Source organism: Balaenoptera ricei, chromosome 3 (assembly GCF_028023285.1).
Source record: "Balaenoptera ricei isolate mBalRic1 chromosome 3, mBalRic1.hap2, whole genome shotgun sequence".
Taxonomy (NCBI): domain Eukaryota; kingdom Metazoa; phylum Chordata; class Mammalia; order Artiodactyla; family Balaenopteridae; genus Balaenoptera; species Balaenoptera ricei.
The window spans coordinates 109,979,498-110,001,722 of record NC_082641.1 but is presented as its reverse complement, the minus strand read 5'-3'; the positions used below and the strand labels follow the sequence as shown (position 1 = coordinate 110,001,722).

The 22,225-nt window shown below is 37.0% G+C and overlaps 1 protein-coding gene across 2 annotated transcripts in view; it reads left to right on the top strand.

The window, feature by feature from the left end:
* Positions 1-21,529, top strand: part of FNIP1 (folliculin interacting protein 1) — a 131,907-nt gene extending 110,378 nt beyond the window's left edge. For both annotated transcript variants that reach the window (XM_059917017.1, XM_059917015.1), the window contains 3 exons: positions 4,708-4,905; positions 15,556-15,671; positions 18,749-21,529. In XM_059917017.1, the coding sequence (XP_059773000.1) occupies positions 4,708-4,905; positions 15,556-15,671; positions 18,749-18,827 (393 nt within the window). In that variant the 3' untranslated portion in view covers positions 18,828-21,529. The remainder of the gene's footprint in view (positions 1-4,707; positions 4,906-15,555; positions 15,672-18,748) is intronic.
* The last annotated feature ends 696 nt before the right edge of the window (positions 21,530-22,225 follow it).

The following is a 22,225-nucleotide window of genomic DNA, read 5'->3' as shown; positions in this document are numbered from 1 at the left end:
CACTTCAGTGTGTAATACAATTGTTGTTCTCTAAATCCTTTATATGTAATAACCTGCATGTTTGTACCTGTCATTGTGAAAGCAAGTAGAGAGTTCCAGGAATCTATCAAATTGGAAATCAGAAAATACTGTGTGTATTCATAGATGTTCATCACTAGGTTATTTATAATATCAAAATATTGCAAATGCTTAAATGTGAATGGAATTAATTTTCATTGCTGGTATATAGTACAATTGATTTTTGTATATTGCTGTTGTATCCTGCCACTTTGATGAGCTCTTTTATTAGTTCTCATAGTTTTTTTGTGTGGATTCTTTAAGATTTTCTACATACAGGCTCATGTTATCTTCCTTTCCAGTCTGGGTGCCTCTTTTTCTTTTTCTTGCTTGATCGTACAGGCTAGAACCTTCAGTACAATGTTGCATTGAAGTGCTGATAGTGGACATCCTTGTCTTGTTCCTTTTCTTAGGGGGAAAACATTGAGCCTTTAATTATTAAGCATGATGTTAGCTGTTAGATTCTTATAAGATGCTCTTTATCAGGTGGATAAAGTTCCCTTCTATTCCTAGTATTTTGAGTTTTCTGTCCCCCACGCCCTTAAATCATGAATGAGTGTGGGGTTTTGTCAAATACTTTTCCTGTGTCTATTGAAATGATCATGTGAGTTTTTCTTCTTTAAACTGTTAATGTGATAGATTACATTGATCGATTTTTAGATGTTAATCCAATCCTTGTATTCCTAGGAGGGAAAAACCCACTTGGTCATGGTATATAGTACTCATATAGCATATGAGTTGACTTCTGTGTATGGTGTAAGATAGTGGTCCAGTTTCATTCTTTTGCAATGTGGCTGTTCAGTTTTGTTTTTTTAAATTTATTAATTAATTAATTTATTTTTGGCTGTGTTGGGTCTTCGTTGCTCCGCGCGGGCTTTCTCTAGTTGTGGCGAGCAGGGGCTACTCTTTGTTGCAGTGCGCGGGCTCCTCCTTGCAGTGGCTTCTCTTGTTGCGGAGCACGGGCTCTAGGTGCGCAGGCTTCAGTAGCTGCAGCACACAGGCTCAGTAGTTGTGGCTCACAGGCTCTAGAGTGCAGGCTCAGTAGTTGTGGTGCAAGGGCTTAGGTGCTCCACGGCATGTGGGATCTTCCCAGACCAGGGCTCAAACCCGTGTCCCCTGCATTGGCAGGCAGCTTCTTAACCACTGTGCCACAAGGGAAGTCGCTGTTCAGTTTTTTAAGCACCATTTATTGAAGAAACTGTCCTTCCTCCATTGTATATTCTTGGGTCCTTTGTCATAAGTTAATTGAACATATATACATAGGTTTACTTCTGTGTTCTCTATTCTCTGTTGCTCAACTTTTAAAACAACTTTTCTTCGTTTTATTGTTAAAAATAACACTGATACTCTTGCTGTGTTTTATGAATTTAAGATGATTTCTTTAGGCTAGATTCCCAGAAATGAAGTTACTGGCCAGTTTTTAAGCTTAGAAGTATTTTCATGTTCTTGTTGCATGTTTTGTAGTTTCTTCTCCAAAAGACAATACTAGTTTGAACAGCAGTTTGTAATGTCCCTAAAACCTGTTCCCTTTACAACAGTGGGGTTCGCTCTCTTCTTTTAAAAAAAAGATAACTGAAGAAAACTGGCTAGTTTTGAGGAAGGTACACTGAAGTTGATTTGGTACATTTTGAGTTTAAAAGTGCATTCTGCAAGGCCATGTTTGAATGCCTAGAAGGCAACTGAAAAAATCAGGTTTTGTAATGTGGTGGAGATCTAGGAGTATCTGCTAGAGAGGAGATTTGGGAGTTTATGTATTGAGATTCTGGAAATGCCTGGGAGAGAAAAAGGGCTGGTAGGATTGTGGATACATTCGTATTGTAGAAGTTATGGAACTCAGAGAAAAAGGTTTAAAAAAAATTAAGCTTTAGATTCACTGAATTTAGATTCATATGAATTCCCATCCACATACTTTAGATTCATATGAATTCCCATTCATATACTTCCTATTTTGTGACTCAGAAGTATTTGAGGCTGGATACAAACTTAGTATTGTGGAGGAGACTACTATAATATGTCAGTTGAGAATATGCCCCCATGGGGTGTAGGCTGTTTCTTCCAGAAGTTGATGATGAAGCGAAAGGACTGAAATTCGTTAAATTGAAATTTTATCCAGTTAGGACATTGCTTATAATAATCCACTGTGTGAAAACAAGCAATTTCAGAATGAATGACTGGCACTGCCCCCTTTTTTCTTTAACAACTCCTAAAATGAGTTTGATTTGGATTATTTCTAATCTCAAATTTGGGATTTAGACCCTTCTTTCTTGGGAAACTACTGATGTGGGCTCATTTTCCTTTTTCTTACCAAAAAAATAGCTTTTAAAATCTTAGCCACTTGACTTTTGATTGAGGAGCTATAAAGTTAATTTCTAAAGTGGTTTTTTAACCCTTGAAAATAAAAGGTATATTTCATAGCAGTTTCCCCATTATCGGTTTAGACATTTCCTTGTGAGGATAGTAGATGAACACCCATCATAATTCTCATCTCCTAAAGATGCCCACTGCTTTTGAAAGTAGTATCTTCCTTTAACAGTTTGTTTTCCACTTTAATTATTTGATCATATCTCCTGTATTATTTTTCTTTTATAACCACAGAGGTAGTTATGTTAAATATATATTCACTATTGTTTCTTAAAAAAGTAAGATATACCTTACATCTTTAGGTGTATATACCATTTCCAAAATTATGTTTCAGTAATGAAGTTGATGAATAGAAAAATGTTACATCCTTGCTAAGAGTTGAATAAGATATATTTAAGTACGATTTTATAAAAACAAATATAAAGTTTAGAGTTCCATGGAAAGTCTTCACAATGTATCTTTCCACGCTTCTTACTTGCCATTCTCTTCTTCCCCACTTCTCAGTATCATTTTTCACAAATTTGGTTACATCCATCTACTTCTATCTTCGAGTCTTCTCATGATATTCCCTCTTACAGAATTATCCATATTCCTCTCCCATTTTTTGCTAGGAATCCTATTCATCCTATTCAGTGTCATATCCCTATGTCCCTTCCACTGTGTAACTCCCAGTCACACACAACCCACTTTTGCCCTCCTCTGGTACCGCAGCACTTGGTTACTGTTTTGTCTATTACACAAGTATTTTCATAGCCACATGTATTTCTTTTTATCGCCCTCATAAGACTGTGAGCTCCCTTCTCTTTGTTTCCTTAGCATTGAGCAAAAAGCTTTATTCAAAGTGGTTATTAACTGGGCAAAGGGATATCCTTTGGGGGTGCCAAACTTGGGTTTATACAGGAGTAAACTTAACATTCTTGCTATGAAATTTTAGTAACAATAAAAGTTATAAAGGAAAAAGGCCATTGGGTTCAAGATTGTAGTTTATATTTCAGTCTTATTGCTGTTAATTCATTTGTCCAGTGGTGAAGAAATCCTTACCTTTCCAAATAGAAAAAAATTAAAGTATTGAGCATCTCTTTCTTATGGTGGTGCTGTGTACTTAATTGTCATTTTTGGTCTTTGTGTGTAAACCGTGGGAAACCAAGGGCACAGCCATATGCCTGTGGTCCTTTTATCTGTATATGTGAGTTAAAAAATTTTTTTTTCACTATGTGTTAAATTTTCTAATTAGAAAAGTATCCTTTAGGTGAATGCTTCTGATAGAAATTTAAACAATATATACAAAGCAAAAAGTAAAAATCCTTCTTCATACTCTTAATATTCCATACTTCTTCACAAAGATCTTTATGATAGTTTGATTTGAGTATTTTCGTTCTTTTTTCTATACATATGCATTTAGATATAGATCTGAATTTTTTTTTTAATTATTTTTAAAAATATATTTATTTATTTATTTTGGCTGTGGTGGGTCTTAGTTGTGGCATTTGGACTCTTAGCTGCACCATGCATGCGACATCTAGTTCCCCAACCAGGGATCAAACCCAGGTCCCCTGCATTGGGAGCGCAGAGTCTTACCCACTGGACCACTAGGGAAATCCCCTGTATTTTTAAAAACATAATTGGGTTATAATGTGTATGTGTGTGTATGTAGTGACTTTTTTTTTTTTTTTTTTCCTTTTAAGCATGTATCCTGGAAAGACATGTTAGTACCTGTTATTTGTCTCCTTTTTAACTGTTATATCCATACTCTGGATATACATCTGTAAAACAGAAAAAACCTGGCATACGTAGCCAGGAAGGGATAATCAAGGGATAGCCTCTGAGGTGCTCAAGGAAATTAATGCCTGACTGGATGGGGTAGTTAGCACAGAACGTTATCATTGACTTCTTCATGTGAATTTATTTCCTACCGATTTTTAAAATATTTAGCTCTTCCAAGGTAAAAACATTTTCTTTCAGTTGCCTGGCACGTAGTTGGCACTCAGTAAATTTGTTGAATGAATGAATGATCAAAATACTGGTGACATTCAAGTTCTGGATTAAAGAATACAAAGTTCTGGTAATGAATTTCTATCTATGATGACTTCTGAAAGATTTCTCAGGGTATTTGTTATTGAGTTACTTTACTATTTCACTCTTCACTATCAAGAATTCTTTGGCAGTAGCTCTCAGAATTTCATATTCTTTTATTCTGTTTTTGTCTAGTATCTCTTCCTTGCCCATCCCATTAACATTATCTTTGAAAACTTTATTTATCATAAGATGATGTCTTCTTTTTTTCCCCAGCATCCAGTATTGGATGAACCAATAGCAGAAGCTGTCTGTATTATAGCAGATATGGATAAATGGACTGTTCAAGTGGCCAGTAGCCAGAGACGAATGACAGATAATAAATTGGGAAAGGAAGTGTTGGTTTCCAGTCTTGTTTCCAATCTGCTTCATTCCACTCTTCAGCTTTATAAGCATAACTTGTCTCCAAATTTTGTAAGTATCTGTAAGGCTTGAATTACTGTGAGCACTGTGATAGCTAGCTTAACCCTATTGTTATGTATGTGCCTACATTGAATACTACTGTTAGCTTCATCATTGTTTTCCTGAAAGAAGGTGTTATGGACTGAATGTTTGTGTTCCCCTAAAATCCATATGTTGAAGCAATAACTCCCCAGTGTGATGGCCTTTGGGAGTTAATTAGGATTAGATTAGATCATTAGAGTGGGGCCTTCATGATGGGATTAGTGGCCTTAAAAGAAGAGGAAGAGAGAGATTGTGCTCTCTCTACCATGTGAGGATGCAGGAAGAAGGCAGCCATCTACTAGCCAGGAAGAGAGTTCTCACTGACACTCAGCCATGCTGGCACCCTGATCTGATCTCAGACTTCCAGTCTCCAGAACTGTGAGAAAATAATTTTCTGTTATTTAAGCCACTGAGTCTCTGGTACTTTGTTGTTGCAGCCCAAGCTGACTAAGACAGAAACGGATGTGTACGTGTATATATAGTCTGTGATTTCAGCAGCCAGAATTTAGTGCCTTACTTAGTATCATGTGAGGTATGGCCATGCAACATCCCTAAGCTCTGTGCAGAATGCCAGTGAATTCTATATCCTCATTGTTGTGTTAGGACTTTGGATGATCGCTCTTTATAACACTGGTAACCTCTTACTGAAGACACCATTTCCAACTTTCAAGATTCTTTCCTTTTCTTGTTAGGAGAACTATAATATAGCATAGTTAAAAACTTTGTAGATCAACATGACAAAGGCCATATATGACAAACCCACAGCCGACATTATACTCAGTGGTAAAAGACTAAAAGTTTTACCCCTAAGAACAGGGACAAGACATGGATGCTCACCTTCACCACTTTTATTCAACATAGTATTGGAAAGTCGTAGCAAGAGCTGTTAGGCAAGAAAAAGAAACAAAAGGCATCCAAATTGGAAAGGAAGAAGTGAAATTATCTCTGCTTGCAAATATGATCTTATATGTAGAAAACTTAAAGATTCCACCAGAAAAACCCTGATAGAGCTAATAGATGAATTCAGCAAAGATGCAAGATAAATCAGCATGCAAAGATAGTTGCATTCCCATAAGCTAGGAATGAACAATCTTGAAGAGGAAATTAAGAAAGCACTAACAATAGCATTAAAAGAATAAATTACTTAGGAATAAATTTAACCAAGGAGGCAAAAGACTTGTACACTGAAAACTAGAAAACATCTCTGAAAGAAATTAAAGACATAAGTAAATGAAAGACATCTCATAGTCACGGTTTGGGAGACTTAGTATTATTAAGATGATAGTACTGAGATGAAGTTGGAGGACTCACACCTCCTAATTTTAAAACTTACTACAAAGTGACAGTAATCAAAACAGTGTGGTACTAGCATAAGGACAGACATAAAGACGAATAGAATATAGTATCCCCAAAATAAACCCTCACATATATGGTCAATTGGTTTTTGATAAGGAAGCCAAGACTTTTCAAAGGGGAAAGGAGTCTTTTCAACAAATCATGCTGAGAAAACTGGATATATACATACAAAAGAATGAAGTTGGACCCTTACTTTATGCCATATACAAAAATGAACTCAAGCTTAAATCTAAACTTAAACCTAAGCTTAAGTACTAAAACTATAAAACTCTTTAAAGAAAACATAGGGGATAATTTTCATGATATTGGATTTAGCAGTGATTCCTTGGAAGTGGCATCAAAAACACAGGCAATAAAGGGAAAAATAGATAAATTGGGACTTCATCAAACTTAAAAACTTCTGTGTATCAAAGGACACTATCAACAGAGTGAAAAGACAATTGACAGAACAGGAGAAAATATTTGCTAATCATATATCTGAAAAGAGATTGATATCCAGAATACATAGAGAGCTCCTACAATTCAACAACAGCGAAGAAACAACTCAACAATAGCCAAAGCAGTCTTGAGAAAGAAAAACGGAGCTGGAGGAATCAGGCTCCCTGACTTCAGACTATGCTACAAAGCTACAGTAATCAAGACAGTATGGTACTGGCACAAAAACAGAAATATAGATCAATGGAACAGGATAGAAAGCCCAGAGATAAACCCACGCACATATGGTCACCTTATCTTTGATAAAGGAGGCAAGAATATACAATGGAGAAAAGACAGCCTCTTCAATAAGTGGTGCTGGGAAAACTGGACAGCTACATGTAAAAGAATGAAATTAGAACACTCCCTAACACCATACACAAAAATAAACTCAAAATGGATTAAACTCAGAATGTAAGGCCAGACACTATAAAACTCTTAGAGAAAAACATAAGCAGAACACTCTATGACATACATCACAGCAAGATCCTTTTTGACCCACCTCCTAGAGAAATGGAAATAAAAACAAAAATAAACAAATGGGACCTAATGAAACCTAAAAGCTTTTGCACAGCAAAGGAAACCATAAACAAGACAAAAAGACAACCCTCAGAATGGGAGAAAATATTTGCAAATGAAGCAACTGACAAACGATTAATCTCCAAAATTTACAAGCAGCTCATGCAGCTCAATATCAAAGAAACAAACAACCCAATCCAAAAATGGGCAAAAGACCTAAGTAGACATTTCTTCAAAGAAGATATACAGATTGCCAACAAACACATGAAAGAATGCTCAACATCAGTAATCATCAGAGAAATGCAAATCAAAACTACAATGAGATACCATCTCACACTGGCCAGAATGGCCATCATCAAAAAATCTAGAAACAATAAATGCTGGAGAGGGTGTGGAGAAAAGGGAACACTCTTGCACTGTTGGTGGGAATGTAAATTGATACAGCCACTGTGGAGGTTCCTTATAAAACTACAAATAGAACTACCATACGACCCAGCAATCCCATTACTGGGCATATACCCTGAGAAAACCATAATTCAAAAAGAGTCATGTACCACAGTGTTCATTGCAACTCTATTTACAATAGGCAGGACATGGAAGCAACCTAAGTGTCCATCAACAGATGAATGGATAAAGAAGATGTGGCACATATATACAATGGAATATTACTCAGCCATAAAAAGAAACGAAATTGAGTTATTTGTGGTGAGGTGGGTGGACCTAGAGTCTGTTCTACGGAGTGAAGTAAGTCAGAAAGAGAAAAACAAATACCATATGCTAACACATGTATATGGAATCTGAGAGAAAAAAAAAAAAAAAGGTCATGAAGAACCTAGGGGTAAGACGGGAATAAAGACACAGACCTACTCGAGAATGGACTTGAGGATATGGGGAGGGGGAAGGGGAAGCTGTGACAAAGTGAGAGAGTGGCATGGACACATATACACTACCAAACGTAAAATAGATAGCTAGTGGGAAGCAGCTGCATAGCACAGGGAGATCAGCTCAGTGGTTTGTAACCACCTAGAGGGGTGGGATAGGGAGGTTGGGAGGGAGACGCAAGAAGGAGGAGATATGGGGATATATGTATATGTATAGCTGATTCACTTTGTTATAAAGCAGAAACTAACACACCATTGTAAAGCAATTATACTCCAATAAAGATGTTAAAAAGAAACAACTCAAAAAATAGGCAGAGGACTTGAGTAGACATTTCTCTAAAGAAGGTATACGAATAGTTAATAAGCACATGAGAGAGTGTTCAACATCCATTAGTCATTAGGAAAATGCAAATCAAAACCACAGTGAGGTACCACTTCACACCGATAAGGATGGATTTGATCAAACAAACCCTGAAAATAACAAGTATTGGATGCGGAGAAATTGGAACCCTTGTGCGTTGCTGGTGGGAATCTAAAATGCTGCAGCTGCTATGGAAAACAGTTTGGCAGTTCCTCAAAAAGTTTAACATTGCATTGTCATGTGGTCCAACAAGTCTTCTTCTAGGTTTATAATCAAAATAACTGAAAGCAGCGACTGGGACAATTGTATGGTAATTTTTACAGCAGTATTAACTTGCAGTAGACAAAATTGGAAACAACTCATGTCCATCAACAAATGACGTGTAATACATAGAATGGAATACTTCAGCCATAAAGAGGAATGAAATTCTTTTTTTTTTTTAAATATACATATTACCAGGCCTGTCCCTGGTGGGTCTTAGTTTTATTTTATTTTTCTTCACATCTTTATTGGAGTATAAATGCTTTACAATGTTGTGTTAGTTTCTGTTGTACAACAAAGTGAATCAGCTATATGTATACGTATATCCCCATATCCCGTCAGAAAGAGAAAAACAAATACCGTATGCTAATGCATATATATGGAATTTTAAAAAGTGGTACCAATGAACCTTGGCAGGGCAGGAATAAAGACACAGATATAGAGAATGGACTTGAGGGCACGGGGGCATGGGGGAAGGGGAAGCTGGGATGAAGTGGGAGAGTAGCACTGACATATATACACTACCAAATGTAAAATGGATGGCTAGTGGGAAGCTGCTGCGTAGCACAGGGAGATCAGCTCGGTGCTTTGTGACGACCTAGAGGAATGATATTCTGATACATGATACAACATGGATGGAATGTTACAGTAAGTGAAATAAGCAGAATACAAAAGGACAGATATTGTGTGGTCCCACTTACATTAGGTATCTAGAATAGGCACATTCATAGAAACAGAAAGTAGATAGAGGTTACCAGGGGTGGTGGGAAGGAGGGCATGAAGGGTTACTGTATACTGGGTACAGAGTTTCTATTTGTGATAATGAAAAAAAGTTCTGGACGTGGATAGTGATGATGGTGCACAGCATTACGAATGTACTTAAACGCCATTGAATTGTATACCTAAAAATGGGTAGTGTGGTAAATTTTGTGTGTGTGTGTGTGTATATATATATGGATGAATTTTATTATAAGCATGTTTCATAGGATTTTTTTCACTTAAGGTATTTTCAGCCTACGTGAGCATTATACCACAAAATATACACCACAAACAATGTATGCCAAGAAATACATTCAATTGTTTTTTCTGAAGAAAAAGAAAATGTGTTTTTTTTAGAAGCTTTAACAGCAGCTGGTTTTCATTGGGAAGAAATACTGTGCAAGAATTTAGTGTTTTACAACCTGCACCTCTTGCTGTTTCTTCATACATATATATCATCCATTCACATGAAAAATCACCTATTTTAGTGAATTGAGCAAGTTAATTGACAATAAACAAAATGTATATGTTTTCGTTTTTAATATTCCAGCTTAGAAACATTTCTAGTAAGGCCTATAGAGCACTCTCTGTGAGCTGTTGCAAAGTTTTTTTCTTTTGCTCTTCACAGGAATGTGCAGCCTTTCCAATTTAAATACATTTGTGATGTATTAATTTGAGTGTTTTATTTATCAAATTTGGAATAAAAACTTATTTTTTAAAGTTCTGGATATGGGTAGTGGTGATACTTGCACAACATTTTGAATGTACTTAATGCCTCTCAGTTGAACACTTAAGTGTTTAAAATGGTAACTTTTATATGTAAAATAGTAAATTGTATACTATGTGTAATTTACCACATTAAAAACTAACTGGAGAATCTAAATCTTTGATATGAGCTAGAGAAGGTTTACACTCCTTTAGCTAAAATTGCATGCTTTAAAAATGTGCTCCAGAGGGCAGACAGCAGAAGCAAGAAGAACTACAGTCCTGCAGCCTGTGGAACAAACGCCATATTCACAGAAAGATAGACAAGATGAAAAGTCAGAGGGCTATGTACCAGATGAAGGAACAAGATAAAACCCCAGAAAAACAACTAAATGAAGTGGAGATAGACCACCTTCCAGAAAAAGAATTCAGAATAATGATAGTGAAGATGATCCAGGACCTCGGAAAAAGAATGGAGGCAAAGATCTAGAAGATGCAAGAAGTGTTTAACAAAGACCTAGAAGAATTGAACAAACAAACAGAGATGAACAATACAATAACTGAAATGAAAAATACCCTAGAAGGAATTAATAGCAGAATAACTGAGGCAGAAGAACGGATAAGTGACCTGGAAGACAGAATGGTGGAATTCACTGCTGCAGAACAGAATAAAGAAAAAAGAATGAAAAGAAATGAAGACAACCTAAGAGACCTCTGGGACAACATTAGACACAACAACATTCGCATTATAGGGGTCCCAGAAGGAGAAGAGAGAGAGAAAGGACCCGAGAAAATATTTGAAGAGATTATAGTCGAAAACTTCCCTAACATGGGAAAGGAAAGAGCCACCCAAGTCCAGGAAGCACAGAGAGTTCCACACAGGATAAACCCAAGGAGAAACATGCTGAGACACATAGTAATGAAATTGGGAAAAATTAAAGACAAAGAAAACTTATTAAAAGCAGCAAGGGAAAAATGACAACATACAAGGGATCTTCCATAAGGTTAAGAGCTGATTTCTCAGCAGAAACTCTACAAGCCAGAAGGGAGTGGCATGACATGTTTAAAGTGATGAAAGGGAAGAACCTACAACCAAGATTACTCTACCCGGCAAGGATCTCATTCAGATTCAATGGAGAAATCAAAAGCTTTACAGACAAGCAAAAGCTAAGAGAATTCAGCACCACCAAACCAGCTGTACAACAAATGCTAAAGGAACTTCTCTAAGTGGGAAACACAAGAGAAGAAAAGGACCTACAAAAACAAACCCAAAACAATTAAGAAAATGGTAGTAGGAACATACATAACGATAATTACCTTAAACGTGAATGGATTAAATGCTCCAACCAAAAGATGCAGGCTCACTGAATGGATACAAAAACAAGACCCATATATATGCTGTCTACAAGGGACCCACTTCAGACCTAGGGACACATACAGGCTGAAAGTGAGGGGATGGAAAAAGATATTCCATACAAATGGAAATCAAAGAAAGCTTGAGTTGCAATACTCATATGAGACAAAATAGACTTTAAAATAAAGAATGTTACAAGAGACAGGGAAGGACACTACATAATGATCAAGGGATCAATCCAAGAAGAGGATACAACAATTATAAATATATATGCACCCAACATAGGAGCACCTCAATACATAAGGCAACTGCTAACAGCTATAAAAGAGGTAATCGACAGTAACACAGTAATAATGGGGGACTTTAACACCTCACTTACACCAATGGACAGATCATCTAAACAGAAAATAAGGAAACACGAGCTTTAAATGACACAGTAGACCAGATAGATTTAATTGATATTTATAGGACATTCCATCCAAAAACAGCAGATTACACTTTCTTCTCAAGTGCGCACGGAACATTCTCCAGGATAGATCACATCTTGGGTCACAAATCAAGCCTTAGTAAATTTAAGAAAATTGAAATCATATCAAGCATCTTTTCTGACCACAATGCTATGAGATTAGAAATCAGTTACAGGGAAAAAAACGTAAAAAACACAAACATTGGAAGGCTAAACAATACGTTACTAAATAACCAAGAGATCACTGAAGAAATCAAAGAGGAAATCAAAGAATACCTAGAGACAAATGACAATGAAAACACGACGATCCAAAACCTATGGGATGCAGCAGAAGCAGTTCTAAGAGGGAAGTTTATAGCTATACAAGCCTACCTCAAGAAACAAGAAAAATCTCAAACAATCTAAACTTACACCTAAAAGAACTAGAGAAAGAATAACAAACAAAACCCAAAGGTAGTAGAAGGAAAGAAATCATAAAGATCAGAGCAGAAATAAATGAAAATGAAACAAAGAAAACAATAGCAAAGATCAATAAAACTAAAAGCTGGTTCTTTGAGAAGATAAAATTGATAAACCATTAGCCAGACTCGTCAAGAAAAAGAGGGAGAGGACTGAAATCAATAAAATTAGAAATGAAAAAGGAGAAGTTACAACAGACACTGCAGAAATACAAAGCATCCTAAGAGACTACTACAAGCAACTCTATGCCAATAAAATGGACAACCTGGAAGAAATGGACAAATTCTTAGAAAAGTATAACATCCCAAGACTGAACCAGGAAGAAATAGAAAATATGAACAGACCAATCACAAGTAATGAAATTGAAACTGTGATTAAAAATCTTCTAACAAACAAAAGTCCAGTACCAGATGGCTTCACAGGTGAATTCTATCAAACATTTGGAGAAGAGCTAACACCCATCCTTCTCAAACTCTTCCAAAAAATTGCAGAGGAAGGAACACTCCCAAACTCATTCTATGGGGCCACCATCACCCTGGCACCAAAACCAGACAAAGATACTACAAAAAAAAATTACAGACCAATATCACTGATGAATATAGATGCAAAAATCCTCAACAAAATACTAGCAAACAGAATCCAACAACACGTTAGAAGTATCATATAGGGCTTCCCTGGTGGCACAGTGGTTGAGAATCTGCCTGCTAATGCAGGGGACACTGGTTCGAGCCCTGGTCTGGGAAGATCCCACATGCCGCGGAGCAACTAGGCCTGTGAGCCACAACTACTGAGCCTGCGCGTTTGGAGCCTGTGCTCCGCAACAAGAGAGGCCGCGATAGTGAGAGGCCCACGCACTGCGATGAAGAGTGGCCCCTGCTTGCCGCAACTAGAGAAAGCCGTCGCACAGAAACGAAGACCCAACACAGCCAAAAATAAATAAACAAATAAATAAATTTTTTTTAAAAAAAAAGACAAAACTTAAAAAAAAAAAAGGATCATATACCATGAGGAAGTGGGATTTATCCCAGGAATGTAATGATTCTCCAATATACGCAAATCAATCAATGTGATATACCATATTAACAAATTGAATATGATCAAACCATATGATCATCTCAATAGATGCAGAAAAAGCTTTTGACAAAATTCAACACCCATTTATGACGAAAACTCTCCAGAAAGAGCATAGAGGGAACCTACCTCAACATAATAAAGGCCATATACGACAAACCCACAGACAACATCATTCTCAATGGTGAAAAACTCAAAGCATTTCCTCTAAGATCAGGAACCAGACAAGGAAGTCCACTCTCACCACTATTTTTCAACATAGTTTTGGAAGTCCTAGCCACGGCAATCAGAGAAGCAAAAGAAATAAAAGGAATACAAATTGGAAAAGAAGAAGTGAAACTGTCACTGCAGATGACATGATACTATACATAAAGAATCCTAAAGATGCCACCAGAAAACTACTAGAGCTAATCAATGAATTTGGTAAAGTTGCAGGATACAAAATTAATGCACAGAAATCTCTTGCATTCCTATACGCTAGTGATGAAAAATCTGAAAGAGAAATTAAGAAAACACTTCCATTTACCATTGCAACAAAAAGAATAAAATACCTAGGAATAAACCTACCTAGGGAGACAAAAGACTTGTATGCAGAAAACTATAAGACACTGATGAGAGAAATTAAAGATGATACAAACAGATGGAGATACATACCATGTTCTTTGACTGGAAGAATCAATATTGTGAAAATGACTGTACTACCCAAAGCAATCTACAGATTCAGTGCAATCCCTATCAAATTAGCAATGGCAGTTTTTTATAGAACTAGAACACTAAATCTTAAAATTTGTGTGGAGACACAAAAGACCCTGAATAGCCGAAGCAGTCTTGAGGGAAAAAAACGCAGCTGGAGGAATCAGGCTTACAGACTTCAGACTATACTACAAAGCTACAGTAATCAAGACAATATGGTACTGGCACAAAAACAGAAATACAGATCCAAGGAACAGGATAGAAAGTCCAGAGATAAACCCACGCACCTATGGTCAACTAATCTATGACAAAGGAGGCAAGGATATACAACGGAGAAAAGACAGTCTCTTCAGTAAGTGGTGCTGGGAGAACTGGACAGCTACATGTAAAAGAGTGACATTAGAACACTCCCTAACACCATACACAAAAATAAACTCAAAATGGATTTGAGACCTAAATGTAAGACCGGACACTATAAAACTCTTAGAGTAAAACATAGGAAGAACACTCTTTGACATAAACCACAGCAAGATATTTTTTGACCCACCTCCTAGAGTAAGAAATGAAAACAAAAATAAACAAATGGGACTTAATTAAGCTTAAAAGGTTTTCCACAGCAAAGGAAACTACAAAGGATGAAAAGACAACCCTCAGAATGGGAGAAAATATTTGCAGACAAATCAACGGACAAAGGATTAATGTCCAAAATATATAAACTGCTCATGCAGCTCAACGTTAAAGAAACAAACAACCCAATCCAAAAATGGGCAGAAGACCTAAATAGACGTTTCTGCAAAGAAGGCCAAGAAGCACATGAAAAGCTGCTCAACATCACTAATTATTAGAGAAATGCAAATTAAAACTACAATGAGGTATCACCTCACACCAGTTAGAATGGGCATCATCAGAAAATCTACAAACAAATGCTGGAGAGGGTGTGGAGAAAAGGGAGCCCTCTGGCAGTGTTGATGGGAGTGTAAATTGATTCAGCGGGGGTGGGCGGGGTGGTGGGTGGGGGTTGGGCTGAATTGGGAGACTGGGACTGACATATATACACTAATATGTATAATATGGATAACTACTAAGAACCTGCTGTATAAAAAATAAGTAAAATTCAAAAAATAAAAATAAAAATGTGCTCCAAGTTTTAGTTTATGTTGGAATACCTAAATAGAATTTTTAAAACGTGATGCTTTGGAATTTGCATTACTTAAGAGTTGTGCATTTTCTGACTTGATTCTTGTTTCCCTCCTAACTGCAGTGTGTAATGCATCTTGAAGACCGGTTACAGGAATTATACTTCAAGAGCAAAATGCTGTCTGAGTACCTGAGGGGGCAGATGCGTGTTCATGTCAAGGAGCTGGGAGTGGTTTTAGGGTATGTTCCTGATTCCTTTTCCAGCTTTGCTCTCTTGTTGCACTGTGTTTATTTAGGCAAGGAATATTGCTCAGAATTGCCTTTTTTCTTTTTAAGTTTTTTGTCTTGTTAGAAGCTGTATACTGTTATCAGCTGGGTTGTTCTATACCAGCGGTCCCCAACCTTTTTGGCACCAGGGACCGGTTTCGTGGAAGACAATTTTTCCACCAACGGGGTGTGGGGAATGACTTAGGCAGTAATGCAAGTGATGGGGAGCGGCTCATGAAGCTTTGCTCGCTTGCCTGCCGCTCACCTCCTGCTCTGCGGCCTGGTTCCTAACAGGCCACAGACTAGTACCAGTCCACGGCCCGGGGGTTGGGGACCCCTGTTGTATACAATATAAAAGCAGAACCCTGTCCTACACTGATCTGAAATGCACTGTCCCTTGTGCAATTACAGTAGGTTGAGAATATAGTCGAATAAAAATGAATTAAAGTCTAAATTTTTGCATTAGAAAAAAATAAGTAAGTATTCATTTTTATTTATTAAATATGTTGTAAACTCATCATTCCCAGCATCTGCCCGGCCATCCAAATGATCTGATTGAAGTAATGGCACTCTATGGATGATGGTATATTATCTACATATTATTACTCCTTCCCCATTATCTATATATTATGTCTTTATACTCTGAAGTTATTCCTGTGAAGAAGCTAGTTATCTAAAATGCTAACTGAAGGACAAACAGGAAATTGGCGAGAGGCATAGTATAGCCCCTTTCATTATGTTCTGTGGTCACTTTCCCTATGTTCTATGTCCACTTTGTGTGTGTGTGTGTGTGAAAATTATTTCTTGAAATGCTGGTTGAATAAATTAAAACAAGCTAGAACTTATGTCTAATTTCAGCTTTTATGAAGGGAGCAAGAGCCAACATCGAGTTGCTACTGTATGTCTGAAACCAAATTAAATTCTTTCATTAATGTTATTGCTTATTATCCAGATTGGAAATAGATGATTCTCTGCATGTAATGCCTTTATTTTTAGAAAATTTAAACTAATTTTTAAAGTAATGTCATATAATGAAAGTTTCAGTGCATTTTGGCATAAAGTGAAAAGTAAGTTGTATCGTCTTTTCCTCAACTTCCAGTCCTCAATCAAACACAGTTAATGGATTGTTTCTTCTTACAGAATTTTTAAATGTGTAGGGTTAAAAATATAAATTAGTTTGTACTCTATATATCTTTGTGTAGCTTGCCTTTTAATGTATCTTGAATGTTTGTTCATTTAAGCACATACCACACATACTGATCTATATCATTTTTTTTTTCATAAATTTATTTATTTATTTATTTTTGGCTGTGTTGGGTCTTCGTTTCTGTGCGAGGGTTTTCTCCAGTTGTGGCGAGTGGGGGCCACTCTTCATCGTGGTGCGCGGGCCTCTCACTGTCATGGCCTCTCCCGTTGCGGAGCACAGGCTCCAGACGCACAGGCTCAGTAGTTGTGGCTCACGGGCCTAGTTGCTCCATGGCATGTGGGATCTTCCCAGACCAGGGCTCAAACCCGTGTCCCCTGCATTAGCAGGCAGATTCTCAACCACTGCGCCACCAGGGAAGCCCTATATCATTTTTTTTTTTTTTTTTTTTTTTATAAATTTATTGATTGATTGATTGATTTTTGGGTGTGTTGGGTCTTCGTCTCCGCGCGAGGGCCCCCTCCAGTCGCGGCAAGCGGGGGCCACTCCTCATCGCGGTGCGCGGGCCCCCCACCGTCGCGGCCTCTCCCGTTGCGGAGCACAGGCTCCAGAAGCGCAGGCTCAGTAGCCGTGGCTCACGGGCCCAGCCGCTCCGCGGCACGCGGGATCCTCCCAGACCAGGGCCCGAACCCGTGTCCCCTGCATTGGCAGGCAGACTCCCAACCACTGCGCCACCAGGGAAGCCCCCCTATATCATTTTTAATGGCTGTATTGCATTCCATTATATGGTGGAATTTATTTTCAGTTTTTTGCTGTTACAAATCAATGCTGGAATAAATATAAACCTTTGAGGTTTATAGGATAAATTCTTTGATGTAGAGTTTTTGAATTAAAGGGCATAGGTGATTAAATTGTTGATATTTTGACAGGTAATAGTAAATGCTATCCAGAAAGTACCAGAATAAATTTTCACGAACAGTGGGAAGCACACTCTTCTTACTGCTATTTATTACCAAACTTTTTAATCTTTGCCAAGCTACTAGCTGAAAAATGAAATCTGATTTTATTCAGATTTATTCTCTAACTAGGAGTGTGTCTACATAACTTATTTTGATATTTATTGGCCATTTTTCTTTTCCTATAAGTTATTTGTGGTAGGTTGTATTTTTAAGAGGCTTCCATTATGTCTTCCCAGTAAATCTTATTATAGAAACATTTGTATCCAAAACAATATGGCTGCACACTATTATTCTGTTATTATACTATATAATATTTCTTTTTTTAAAATACATTTATTTATTTTATTTTTGGCTGCATTGGGTCTTCGTTGCTGGGCACGGGCTTTCTCTAGTTTCAGCAAGCAGGGGTACTCTTCATTGTGGTGAGCGGGCTTCTCAGTACGGTGGCTTCTCTTTGTTGTGGAGCACGGGCTCTAGGCATGCAGGCTTCAGCAGTTGTGGCACGTGGGCTCAGTAGTTGTGGCGCACAGGCTTAGTTGCTCTGCAGTATGTGGGATCTTCCCGGACCACGGCTCGAACCTGTGTCCCCTGCATTGGCAGGTGGCTTCTTAACCACTGCGCCACCAGTGAAGTCTCTATATAGTATTTCTTAGACATTATCCCTTGCCCTGATGCATGGTCCATCAGCAGATCAGTGAGATGGTTTCCTGCATTCGTGACTTTGTTACTGTTGGGTTTCAGAGACATTCTTTTTTAAAAATCTTTAGTTACGGTTTTTACTTACTGAAAAATTTCTAATTTTCATTGTCTTCAGTTCTCTTACCCTTTTCCTTTTGGCCAGGGTGGCCAAGCTCCTGTGTGGAGATGTATAGTGACTTTATAGATAGCAGTCATTGCTTGTAGGAGTAAACCTGAACTGAGATTTTTTTTTTTTTTTTTAATTTCAGGATTGAATCCAGTGATCTTCCTCTTCTGGCTGCTGTAGCAAGCACTCACTCTCCATATGTTGCTCAGATACTACTTTAACAGAAAGGCTGTTGGAAATTAACTGTGGTGGAAAGTTAAGTAGAAACAAAGGAAGCAGTCACAACATGCATTTATGGCAATTTTTTTTCTCTGTCAGACCTTCATCTGAATGAGTCAGTCACCTGGGTGGGTATTCTGCATTGCAGTGCATATTGTGTCATCACTGGATGGCTTTTTCATTTTGATTGGACTTCTGGATGGTGGCAGATTTTTAACCAGGTGAAACTAAAAACAGCATTTGGGGGGAAAGCATTTGAATAAGCCAAAGTGTAACTTCGACGTTTCTACAAAATGAATAACATTGAGGAATTTCATTATGATCACTACAGTCTTGCCACAACCCATAAGTAGGAGGAATGGATATCTCATGATTAAATGGCTCAGAAAGAGTCATTTCATTAGTTTTAATTCTTTATTTCTAAGGTACAAAGATCTATGGAACTTTATTTGTGTTTTTTTGTTTTTCAATTCAAAATAGCTAATTTCTGGGTATTTCTCAAAGTATTTTAAACAGCTTGTTAATTAGAATAAACAGAGTAAAGCGTATAAATCTGTGTTATGTTATCCACCCAAGTGTACATATGTATCTATTTTTTAAAAAAGCAGAGGTAGAAATACAAGATTGGTAAACATGTCTTTTTAAAAAATATATTTTCAACTAGGATTAATTGTATATAATGTTGAAATATTACTTTCTGGTGATTTTTCTGTTTTACACACCCTAAAATATAAGTAAAGCCAATCTTTTTTTAAGGCTGAGGAATATAGATTCCCAAAATAAGAATACTACTTTATACCATTTGTTTTGTTTATAAGTATAAGCTAATTCTTATAAATGTTAATATTTACGTATTTGCATTTAATTTAATAAATTAAAATTAGGATTAAAAATTGCACCAAAGCATTGGCAGAAATAATACTATTTTCTTTAAAAGTGCTCAGGTAGCCGAGGCCCTTGGTTTCGGTATCAGCCCTTCTTGAACCCATAGGAACTGAATATTTGTTTCACTGCTTCATAATATTCAATTTACACTAAAAGAACTCATTAACTCTTAAGATTATTTTTTTTCTCTAATAGCTCCTCTCTTCCAAAAGCTAATTTTTTTTCAAAGATTTCAACTTTTCAGTTGTTACTGTTTTTGTATATATCGTAGAGTGTTGCTTGTGAGAAAGGCTAATATGGAACCAAACTCTTGTAAGTAATGTAAATAGAAAGATGGGTAGATAAAGTTTTCATTATGCTCTACTACCTCAGTTTACTTGAAATACTACATTATAGTTTATCCTTTACTTATCTGGTCTAAGATGCTTTTAATGCTAGAAGTGAAGCTGGTTTGTGCTTTCATGAACTATTTTCATCATAATTAGTTGATTAGCTTAAAACAGAAAACCACTTGCTCATTCTGTTTCTAGGTACATTTTGTCTATAATGCATCTGTTCTTGCTATTAAAGTTTTCAATAATTAAGGAAGATTTCTGTGGTTTATTTAGTCTTTGACCTTGAATTTATAGCATTGGGTCACATTTTGTCTTACTCTAATCTCCAGCTAGACTAAGAAGAAATGGTTATTTTAATGGAATGTAAACCTGAAACTGGTGTGCTTGCAATCACTTTGGCCCCTGTGTCCTATCAGCTGGTCCCAGTTAGTACCAGAGTCTTCCATGGATGACTTGCTGTCAAAGAGTGTTTATGGATATATTTTCGTTAGCTTAATTTTTTTAGTCTATTCATTAATGAAGTTCTTCTCTCATCTGTTGTTTGGAATTTTATGAATCAATCTCTTTAGCAGAATTCAGAATATAGAAAAGATCATCTGTGGCCACTGTACATTTTTTTTTTTAATTGTAGTTCAGGATATGTAGCAGGTAGTGTCTTTTTTGTGTGTGTTATTGTTTAAATTAATCGTTGAACTATTCACAGTCCTATCTATTTGAAATCTCTAATAAATTACCATTTAGGAAATCTACTCTTCAATAAATGGATGGCTCATGCTACTGTAATTCTTAAAACTAAGCTTTGCTTGAAAGGAAAAGGCCTATAGTTTCTTATAGAATCATCAATCCTTATAGGATTCCTGAGCTTTATAATTTGCAATCCTTCTGTAATTTCTGCTCCTTCGTCATAGTCATTCTTGCATTACACAAAGCCCAAGGAATGAGCTGCTACTTCTTTAAAGTGTGATCATTATGATGAATGTGAAAGGAATTTTTGGCTTGTTCAAGATAATTTTTTTCAACTTCTTATGGTACAGACAGATATATGTTACACATTTTAAAAACCTGTTTGTTGCAACAGGAGATGAAAAAGGGATCTTTTACATTATAGATTTAAAACTAATTTTTCCTGTATGTAAACTAATTGGTTTGATTTTAAATATTCCTGACTTTTATTAATATGTCTTAATTTTGAGTTTGAAAATGTTAAGTGCAATAAACATACTAGCACAGATTTCATTTTGTTGCAGTTGGCATACACTGGGGATGATCACTTTAAAAAAAAAAAACAGATTTTACACAATGCCTACTTCTGGTAGATGTCTTATGAGATTGTTATGCTTTAAGTTATTTAGATGGTGGGAGATGTAAAATGTAAATACTTGTTCCTTGTTCTGTATACATTTCTCAAATGTACGCCTGTATTATAATAACCTCCCAGTTCTAGGGGATATTTGTGCAATAAATACACATGTCAATTTGATGGATGATGTTGGTCTTTCTTTCACATTTAATAAGGTATATGTAACATGGATTCTGGTGCCGGCCTACCTGGATTGTTTTCCCAAATGTGACACTTCTAGGCATGTGACCTTGTTCATAATGTCCTTCTCTAATACTAAATTTCTGAATTGGTAATTTAGTAGAATCTACTTTATGAGGTTGTTGTGAGAGTCAAGTGAAATAATGAATGTCAAGAATTTATCTCAATGCTTGGCACACTCCAAATGCTCAGTAATTTTGGGGTGCTATGGTTGCTAGGTAATCTGTCCAGCCTTTGCTGTACAGCTCCTATCTATTTTATTTTGGGGGAAATTTAACATTTATTCTTTATTTTTTTTAGTTTTGGCTGCGTTGGGTCTTCGTTGCTGCATGCGGGCTTTCTCTGGTTGCGGCGAGGGGGGCTACTCTTCGTTGCGGTGCACGGGCTTCTCATTGCGGTGGCTTCTCCTGTTGTGGAGCATGGGTTCTAGGAGCGGGCTTCAGTAGTTGCAGCACGCGGGCTCAGTAGTTGTGGCACACAGGCCCTAGAGTGCGCGGGCTTCAGTAGTTGCAGCACGTGGGCTCAGTAGTTGTGGCTTGCAGGCTCTAGAGTGCAGGCTCAGTAGTTGCGGCGCACGGGCTTAGTTACTCCGCAGCATGTGGGATCTTCCCGGACCAGGGCTCAAACCCGTGTCCCCTGC